Source organism: Sminthopsis crassicaudata, chromosome 2 (assembly GCF_048593235.1).
Source record: "Sminthopsis crassicaudata isolate SCR6 chromosome 2, ASM4859323v1, whole genome shotgun sequence".
Classification (NCBI taxonomy): Eukaryota; Metazoa; Chordata; class Mammalia; order Dasyuromorphia; family Dasyuridae; genus Sminthopsis; species Sminthopsis crassicaudata.
Genome location: NC_133618.1, coordinates 599,243,737 through 599,254,544, shown reverse-complemented (window position 1 = coordinate 599,254,544; position 10,808 = coordinate 599,243,737). Strand labels below are relative to the sequence as shown.

The following is a 10,808-nucleotide window of genomic DNA, read 5'->3' as shown; positions in this document are numbered from 1 at the left end:
GGATTCTTTTTCTCTCCAAGACCTACCAGCCTTCCACATTTTCCTAGGGTTTTTTTTGAGGCACCACTGTTTTCCAGTATCCCAAGCTAACTGGACCCCAGGAAAGGAGACAAGACTTTGAAAGAGATAATAAAGGATCTGGACTTTAACCCCTGGCTACTCATGTGGTGATTACTGAACTAGAACGAAGGCTGCTTAGAGACCCCACGAAAACCGAACTAAAAAGAACTTTACAATAAATGCTATAAAAAATATATAAAAAAAAGATCACATAAAACTAGTTGTGCTGGGACTTACATGAGAAATGTGGGATTAAATACTAGAAAAAAACTGTCAACAATATAACAAAATTCACATGAATATCTCAAATGTGGAAAAAGACTTTTGACAAGATACAATACTTATTACAGCTAAGACCCTAGAATACAAATAAATGCACCTTTTCCTAATGAAATAAATCCTATATATCTAAAACCAAAAGCTAGAATTATATATTAGGGTTCAGAGACAAAAGTTTAATAAAATTATGAATAAAAAGCATATTTTTTACCACTTCTGTTTGATAATAGTACTAGAAATACTAATTATTAACCACAACATGAAAAAGAAATAAAAGGGAATAAATGTAAGCAAAGAGGAAATAATTACTGCTTTTTTTTGCAGATGAAATTAAGGTCTGTCTGTATAGTTTTCTTATTTTTGTATGCTGAATCTCTTTGCAAGTTTTTGAAGTATATAGACTGATTTTTCAGAATATTTTTAAATGCCTAAAATAAAAATATGCAGGATTAGAAAGGAAAGCAATTATATTGAAAAAGATTTGTGTTTTTTTAAAAAAATGCACACAGCATGAAGAATATGGAAATATGTTTTATAAGAAACTGCACATGTTTTAACCTATAAACTGATTGCTTGCTTTCTTAAAGTACAGGTCTGACCATGTCATCTCCCCCATTTCAATAAATTCTTGGGGACTCCCAGTTTAGCTTCAGAATCATTTAAATGCTCTTTTTTAGCTTTTAAAAACCTTTCATAACGAGATCCCTTTAGATCTTTGCTTTCTTCATATATAGATTAATTCCCTCTGAAATTATTTCAATTTATCCTGTATATATATATATATATATATATATATATATATATATATATATATATATATATATATATAATTTATACATAGTTGTTAGCATGTCATCTCTCCCCACTAAGTTCCTTGAGATCAAAGTGTAAAGGGCTAGAACTGAGCAATGCACTTGGATGATGAAGCACGTGAGACTAATTGCCAATTGGACGGTTCCCTATTAACTTGTTTAAGGTTGACCCTCCCCAGCTGTTCTGTGCTGACTTGATTGGTGGGACAAAGAGGGGGAAGTGACGTGTGTGGGAGGAGCAAGAGAAACTTGGGTGGTGGAACTCAAGCTCACTTGCACTCGTGACCGGGCGTTGGAGGCGAAGGTAAAGATCTAGAATAAAGACGTTTAGTGATCCTGACTCTTGCTGATTTCTGGAAAGATAGAGTTCCAGCATCAAAGTCTGTTTTTTTTCTTAATATCCCCTAGTATATATAGCACAGTTCACAGACATAGCAGGCATCTAATAAATGTTTACTGACTTGACTAAGAGCTAAAGAGAAGAAGAGCTAAAAAGAATAAATTCATTTGGAAGAACAAAAGGTCAGGAATCTCAAGAGAAATAATGAAAAGGAAAATGGGGAAGAAAAGAACCTAGCACACAAAGCTATAGACATCAATATTGTTTTATTATGATTAAAAAATAAAAAAGTTTATCAGTGGAACAGAGTAAGTATACAGTAGTATATGGAAGAAAACAAAGTAATATAATGTTGACAAACCCTAAGACCTTGGTTACTACGTTAAAGACTCATTTTTTAACAGAAACTACTAGGCCAACTAAGAAGTAGTCTAGCAAAAATTAGATTCAGAGCTATTCATATCATCTCTAAGTAAATGATTTTTATTTTTTTTTTTTTAATAAGTGTTGCTTTAGAGAAACAAGGAAAAAATTAACTTGTAGCCAAGAAGAATTCAGCCTCCAAAAGAAATAGAGAGAAGGATCATGGAACATTAACAAATTTAATTATATAGAATTAAAAAGTTATTGTACAAGCAAAATTGATATTAAAATTGGAAGGAAAACAGCTAATTAAGAAAAGGAGAAATTAGATTTTTTTAATTAACTAAATTTAAAAAGAAGAAAGATATATTAGGAGCAAGAGAAAGTTCAACATAGAAATTCTATTTTCCTCAGATGGTGCAAAGAAAATAAAAAGAGAGTAATCATAACTATTCTACTTATATTCTGCATACCTATCAAGTAAAATTATATTTAAATTAGTAAGTACGAAATAAAAATAGTTAAGACATAACTGAAATGTAAGATAAATAGGACTATGGTATGAACTTATTTGATTGCCCTTCAATTGTTAATCTGGTTTCAACTGCATGCATCTTTCTTGGGCATATACTTAGAGTTGGAAAGGGGCTGAGAGAGACTTAGGCAAAGTGACAGTAAATGGCACAACCAGAATATGAATGTGGGTCCTTGGACTCTAGATCGCCCCTTTTTGTGTATGTGAAACTCAGTAGAAGAAAGAGAAGTGACATTTTCACAGAAACTGCCTATAAAACTATTTAAGAATCAGCTGTTTTATAAAAAGTAAGTTTGCCCAACTCTTTCTATTATGGTAGATCAGGTGATTGCTATAGACAGTGATTACTTCCATTTTATTTCCTTTTAAACATTGTTTATTATCTTTTTACATCATTTCCCATTACTTGTCCTTTACAGAATTCTTTTACAACAAAAAATCATTGACTATGTCTGAGTGTATTTTGCTTCTATAGTAAAAGACCTCTACTGAGATGCTCTTTAATTTTAATGCCTTCTCTCTTTTTATGATATTGTTTATTCTGTAACTTGTTGATTCATAATTATTAGCATGTTGCTGGAACTCTGTCTTCCCAGAAATCAGCTGGAGTCAGGATCACTAAACGTCTTTATTCTTGATCTTTTACAGTCAAGTTCAGGGGGTTAGGCCTAGCTGCCTCACACACACCTTCCTCCCTCAAACGCCAAAAGAGACTGAGTCAGCTTCTGCTTTATTTTGTATTCATTCAGTACCCTCTGACTTAATATTTATCATTTCTTATGGTTCTTATGGTTCACAATTATTCCAGCATATTTATATTCATATACCACAGTTTTTTTAGTCATTCCCTACTCGAGGATCACCTTTCTAATTTCAAATTTCTGATTACTTAAAAATGACACCATATTTTGTTACATATGGAAAATTTCCCTCTTAGAATTTCTTGATGTACATTCATTGTAGTGATATCACTAAGGTCAAACATTTAATTTTTATAACAATTTCAATTTATTTTTCAGAAATTAAAGCTATCTATAGTCATATGAGAAAATGCTTTAATCACTATTCATTAAAAAAATGAGATATCAGAGGTTGGGTAATAAAACAGAAAAGAAAGAAGATGGGAAAAGTGGAATATTAATGCATTACTGGTGGAATTGTGAACTGACTCTTCTGGGAAGCAAATTGGAATTATGCCCAAAGCAGTATTAAACTGGCCATACTCTTGGAACGAGCAATCCCAAAGATATCATAAAAAATGGAAAATGAGAGATACAAAACAGCTTTTTTGTTTCCATCTGATATGTGATTATGTTCTCCAACAGGATAAATTTAGCAAAAGTGAATGTCAGAGCCCTTATCTGGACTTTGTGATTGAGTGTTACTCAAACAGTTAGCAGAGGAACTCAGTAACACAGGATGCAACTGGTTCTATCTTACTTTGGTGCTAGTTGTCTGTTAAGGAGAGAAAAGGTTTATTAGCCTTGCCTGGAATGCTCAAGCTCAGAAAACTCATGAATATTGACTTTTCCTCTTCTGGGAAGAATAAGGACTCATTTTAATGGTTATGTGATACATGTGGTAGAAGGTGGACATATCAAAGGGTAACAGATGAACTGGAAGTTGTACACTCTCTAGTATTCTGTCAATGTGTAAACAGAGGAGGCTGGGACAAATATGAAATTGGCCACTTTAGTTGCATAAAAACTTTTTACTTCACCTTTCCCAAGTCCAGTGAAGTTGTTTTGCACCAAAAGGACCCACATATACAAAATATATAGTGCCTCTCTTTGTGGTGGAAAAGAACTGGAAATTGAAGAGGTGCCTGTTAATTGGAGAATAGGTGAACAAATTATGGTATAGCAATGTCATTTAATATTATTGTAATACAAAAAATTATGAGCATGTAGATTTTGGAATCTCTAAAAGACTCGGGAATTGATGCTGAATTAAATAAGCAGAACACGGTAATATCAACATTATGCAGATGATCAACTTTGATAGCCTTTGCACTGCTCAGAAATACAATTATCTAAGTCACTTCCAAAAAACTCATGATGTGTCCACACCCAGAGAAAAAACTATGGAGTTTGAATCCAGATTTAAGCCTACAATTAAAAAAAAAAAAATTGGATCAATTCACAAGTTTAGTTTTTAAAAGCATATTAATCGTCAATATTGATTATTTTCATCTTTTGTCACTTTAAAGAGAGGTGATCAATCTCAGGGTTATTTTAAATGTAAATTTAATACTAATAATAGCATTTACATTGTGCTTACTATGTGTCAGACACTGGGCTAAGCACTTTACAATTATTACCTCATTTCATCCTCACAACCCCCTGGGAAGTATGTTTTATTATTATTATTCCCATTTTACAGATAAGGCACCTGAGGCATAAATTAAGTGGCTTGTCCAGGATCTTATAGCTACTAAGTGAGGGTAGATTTGAATTTAGGTCTTGTTGATCCTAAGCCTAGGACTGTATCTACTGAGCCATTCAGCTTCCAATATCACTAGTGACTTAGAGCATATTTATATGATTGCGAACTATTTGTATGTCATATTTAAAAAACTGTTCAGATCTGATATTGAAGTATGGCTTTGCCCAAAAGCTTTTAAGTTGGGGCAGCTAGGTGGCACAGTGAATGGAACACCAGCTTTGAAGTCGGGAGGACCTGAGTTCAAAAGTGATCCCTCACTACTTCCTAGCTGTATAATCCTGGGCAAGTCATCTAATTCCAATTGCCTGGGGGGGGGGGGGGGAGGAGGAGGAAGCTTTTACATATTTTATATGACATATATTAGTCACTAATTCCAATTGCGGGGGGGAGGGGGGGAAGGGAAGGGGGAGTTTTACATATTTTAAGTATTCTATTTAATAGTTTTTCTGAAACTTTTGTTAAAATTTCCTTCCAAAACCATAAATATTAAACTAATATTCTCCAAATCTGTTTTATAATGTGGGCTTTACTGTTAAGGCTACTTATCCATGAAAGTTTTTGGTATGTGATGTAAAATGTTGATCAAAGTCCAGTCTGTCAGTTTTTCTAGTTGTTCTTGAACAAAGATTTCTTCCCTTGATAGTTTGTATTCTTGGTTTACTGAGCCCTAAGTAATATATTCAGCAGCTTCTGGGTCTTCCTTTCTTAGTCTGTTTCATCAACCTTATTTTCCAATTTTTTCAATCATTAATAAATAGTTTGGTACTTACTATTTTATAATGTAATTTGAGAGAGGTAGTATGATGTAGTGGTGTAAGAGAATAGATTCAAAGTTGTTCAGGTATTGCCATTCGGACATACTAACTGTGGCTCTAGGCAAATTGATTAACCTTTCAGTGCCAAGGGGCAAATCTTTAAAATTACGAATAGATGAGCAGCTATCTTCAGTGGGAAGTTGCCAACTCCAATATCAGGTCTACCTTCCCAACATCTCTTGTATTTTGAATTAATTCTACTCTCACAGCTGCAATACTGGTGCATTTAATGCTTTAATATCCTACTTCATAATTGTTTCAAACTTGGCCAGTGATGACACAAGAAGTGTTTGTGATCTTTCTTCATAGTGGCATTAATCTGTCCTGTTAAACAAACCCAAGGCAAAAGCAAATACATGTTCAACCTGAGCAGCTATTTGCTGCAAGTCAAGCAGAAGAGCAGGATTTAAAAACTAGGGGCACAGCATAAATTAGAGAAGAAATTAGAAGTTTAGAAGTTTTGAAGACAGATTCCTCTCTCACTATATCCTCCAAAACAAAGAATTAGAAGCAGAAATGTTGTATGTGAAATTAAATGCAGAAAAAGCAATTGCTGAATGGCTACATAAAGAAAAGAAATCCTTGCAGGATAGCAAAATGCCTCTACATCCAGGAAATTCTACCTCTGAAAGATTTTATTTGGACAGTGAAAAGACATCTTCCCTCCAATCCATAAAAGATTCAAAATGGTTGACACTGAGTGCACAAGAGCAGTAAGTACCACTATATTTCCCTTTTGGAGAAAGGATGAGAGCTTGTAGATTTGTTTCTTGTTCTCTTCCTTTAAAAGGACAGTTATTCCTCCAATTGGAAGTAACAATGCTTGTGGGAAACAGTTTTAGAGAAATCACTCTTTCCTAAGGGGAAAAAAATGGGAAATACTTTTGTGGGGGAAGGGAAGGAGGTCTAGACCTGTATTTCATTGGTATACTGGGAACTTCCAATGAATGCAGTTTGGCAATTTATAATTTTAAAAGTTATCTGAGACACTTAGGTTAAGTGACTTGCCCAGGGTCCCATAGCCAGCATGTGTAACAGTCAGATCTTGGAACACAAATCTGATTCTGAGGCTGGCTTTTTGTCCACAACACTATATATTCCAACCAGTTAATAAAATGCCCTAACCATTACCACACAGACTATTATGCCTCTTGGCCCATTTTCATTTAAAAAACCACTTAGGCTTTTTTTTTTCCCTTTAGAAAAATGTTTAAACGGGACCTGTTTTTTCTTCTATTTGGTGTGGGGAATTGTAAAATGGAAGGGTTGGGCATTTAGGATCTTTTTTTAGTTGTAAATATATTATCCTGTGTCCCAGAGAAGGAAACTCCCACTATTGATTGAGATTAGCATCTGCTCTTCAATTTAATTTTAGTGAATTCCCTGGGGCACTTAAAGATTAAATAATGGTGCTTAGTCCTCACCATAATAACTAGGAGCTAGTTTTCTATATACTATGAATGAAGGAAGAAAAAATTAAATTTGTTATTATATGCTAAAACACTGGGTGAACCAATCCATGCTTTCAAAAAGCTCACATTCTAATGGGTGGAATAACATCTGTATGTCCCATAATCTTTAGGATGCAATGGCAGAGAAGATGTTAATGCTGTTCTTTAAAAATGTCATTTCCACTGATCAAATCATGTTTAATTTCTGATGATGCACCATTTGACAGTTCCAAAGACTTTAGTAAACATTTGGCTTCTAAGACTTTTCCCTTAGCCTAGTTCCACCTTATTTTCTAGGTTAGCCTGGGTCAAAAATACTCAAGACCCTCGGATTGCCAGGGGTCTCCGATCCCCTCTGGAGAAAAAGATATTGGTAAGCAAACTACCATACCAAACCACCATACAATTTGGAGCCTACCAGAAGAATAAACAGCAGGTTGAAAAAGCTAGAGATCCAAATGATAACTTCTAAATTAGAAGTTTCTTCTGGAAGTTCAATCCAGCTACTTATAAACTATGATATTATTTTGTAAATTTTTTTTGATCATCCAACATTGGGATTTTTTTTTTTTTTTTTTTTTTTTTTTTGCCTATTGACTTGTGGTGATGATGCCTCACAGACTGATAAACCTGAGAGATATACTTAGTAGTGAAGTGTGAGCATAAAGACTCTTGCACTAATGTAAAAAAATCTATAGCAATCATAAGAAAACACACTGTAAGAAATTATAAGAAAACACTCTGATCCTGGCATTTTCCATAGAAAGCAATGTTTAAATGTGTTTTCTGGAAAAAAGTCTTCATTATTATAAATTCTATACTTTACTTTGACAGAGTTTAGATGGCATACATAGTTCAACTGCACAAAGATTGTTAGCTAGACGGTCTCGAAAGGAGAATGAAAACATCTATAAATTAAAGTCTGCATCCCTAGACTACCGGCTCAGCCAAGCAATGGCTTACTACTCCAAGAGACATGATGAAATTCTGGAGGACTCCCTGAGGTATGTTCCTGTAGAGTTGTCTGGCCCAGAAAAAGGGTCAGGAGTACTTCAAGAAGAAAAAAAGTGGACACCACAAAAATGGGACTATTTAGTAAATGAGAGAGAACTAAAGCAGATAGAGAGGCATATTTACAGAGCAAACCAAGCTAGAAACCTTAGAAATAAAACATGTATACTCTACCCTCATGATATTTCAAGGAAAACATTTCCTCCCAGAATCTGGACAACAGAAAGTAAAAAGGATGATATCCAGAAAAGACGTAAAACAAGAGAGCAGATGAGAAAATCAGAGGCAAAGCAAATTGAAGACCATCAAAAGCGCATGATACTTGGGAGAAAGGTTATGCAAAGTCATAGGGAACAACGTTTTTATAGTATCCCCAGTGTGTTTCCTCGAGTTTCAAAACCTGAGATGAAGAAAGAACAAATAAAATTTTATGAATGGGTTGCTGCTTATCCACTTCTCCAACCTCGCCATGGAAAGCGGCTGGAAATACATATCCTTATTGAAAAATCAAAATTGAAAGGGGAGAAACAGGAAGAAAGCAGAATGAAACAGTCAACTGGTTCAATATTCTTGGAAATTCCACCATTTTTGAAGAGTCGAGTAGACAAAATGAAAGTTTATTAAAGTTGTTATATTTCTAAAGTCAAGGGTTAAATATTTTGGATGAAAATATTTTTTTGTGACTTTTAAAAAAGAAGCTATATTACTAGTTATTTTTATAAAATTAAATTGTAAAGGGGAAAAGAAAAAAGTTCAGTTTTTCATACTGGAGAGAGTGGGGCATTGACAAGATTGTAGTGCAAAGCTTTTAAACCTCTGAATAGACTTGATGGGAAAATTCTAAAATGCTTTGACTAGCAAAGATAGTCTTAAAGTACACTCTCAAAAGGTTTGGATAGGGATTAAGGAAGAAATAAAATAACTTAGAGGAAATTCTCACTAATCAGAAGAATGAACTGATTAAGCTAGGTGCTGGGTACTAGGTACAAATAATGAAAAGACCTCTGTTCTGAAAAGAACCTACAACTCTAGTGAGGAAATTAATAAGTACAAATAGAAATACATGCAGAATAGATATAAAATAAATATATAGTATCTAGGATGGGCATTAGCAGGAATTGGTGGAGGTGGGGTATTCAACCTTGGGCTATAGCTAGAAGGAAGAGAATGATTTCAAAGGGCAGAAATGAAGAGGGAGTACATTCCAGGAATGAAAGTAGGCTAATAAAAATGTAAGGATATTGGAAATAAGGATTATGAGTAAAAAAACATTTGAAAAAACATTTTATTGCACTGTGAAGGGAGTACAAGGAAATTGGAAGAGAAGTTGGGAAAAGATCCTGTTAAGTTTTTAAAAGTTTGTACTAGAGACAAGGAATAAGGAGTCACAGGAGTTGAGTTCAGAATGGGAGGACATGCTGAAGGTGGGATAAAATTGAAGCAGGGAAACCAATTAAGAAACTAAAGTAAGAGGGATTTGAACTAAAGTAGGAATTAATTGAGTAGAAGGGGCAAAATGAAAAGTCTGTGTGAAGTTTAAAAAAAAAAAAAAAAGGCAAAATTTGATATGAAGAAGGAATGAAATTAGTTTCCATGACAGGAAATATGGTTGTACCATTAACAGAAATGGGGAATTTGGAAGAACTTTGAGGGAAAGATAATTCAGATTTAGACCTTTGAAATGTCTCTGTCTACATTTATTTATGGGTGATGTGAGAACAAAGTAGGATGAGACTAGGGCTGGATATGTAAATGTGTGAGTCAGTTGCACAAAGAATGATAATAAAACTCTTAAGAGCTAGGGAAGTTACTCAATATATAAAGGGGCTATAATAAGACCTTGAGGAATACTCACAGTGAAGGAGCATGTTATGAATAATGAGCCAGCCAGAGAGACTGAGAAAGTTACATCAAATAGATGGGATGTGAACCAGTAGGAGGAGAAAGGTTTCAAGAAAATCCAGTATGGAAAGACCACCCTGGGTGGAGGGACAGTTTGGTCAGTTATGTCCAATACAATAAATAGACTAAAAAAAGACAGATTTGACAATTGAGATGGCTGATAATTATCAATTTGACAACATCTGTTGAATATTGAGGGGGGAAGCTAGATTACATGGTGGTGTTGGGAATGAGTAGAGAAAATGATGCTTGCAAGAAGCTTTTTCAAGGAATTTTGCTAAAAAGAAATCTATGGGACTATAGAGTTTGAGAGAGGAGAAAATGGGTATAAACGAAGATAAGGAAGGAACCAATAAAAGCTTGATGCTTTGAGAGAGAACAGTGGATTAGAGGTGGCTGGTTTGAACTTTCCCAATGTTCTTCCCCACCCCAAAATGCCTTAAAATAACACCTCAAGTTTTGGAATAACAGGATTAACAAAAAATGAGGGTTAGATAGGAAGAAATGATAGGAAATTTGAGTACATGAATTTCTTTTGCCACCCTCAAAGGTCTCATAAAAGCAGAGAGATTGTGGTCATAGAAATGATAGCCATAAAATGAATTCAGTTGAAATGTAAACTTAGAAACATAACTTTTAAAGATAAATAAGTTTTCTCCAAAAATGGTGGAATGCTTAATATTCATTTATAGAATACTACTTTAATGCCTTTTTTCTTTGAATTTTCAGTTAGAATATTGTATTGCTCACATCACTCTACATGATAAAATTGAGAAAGTAGTGACATTAAAATTC

The 10,808-nt window shown here is 34.1% G+C and overlaps 1 protein-coding gene across 1 annotated transcript; it reads left to right on the top strand.

Annotated features, from left to right (window-relative positions):
• The first annotated feature begins 5,993 nt into the window (after positions 1-5,993).
• On the top strand, positions 5,994-8,753 carry LOC141558486 (uncharacterized). The gene is made up of 3 exons (XM_074295771.1): positions 5,994-6,362; positions 7,398-7,473; positions 7,935-8,753. The coding sequence occupies exons 1-3, from the start codon at positions 6,166-6,168 to the stop codon at positions 8,733-8,735; spliced, it is 1,074 nt and encodes a 357-aa protein (XP_074151872.1). The 5' UTR covers positions 5,994-6,165; the 3' UTR covers positions 8,736-8,753.
• The last annotated feature ends 2,055 nt before the right edge of the window (positions 8,754-10,808 follow it).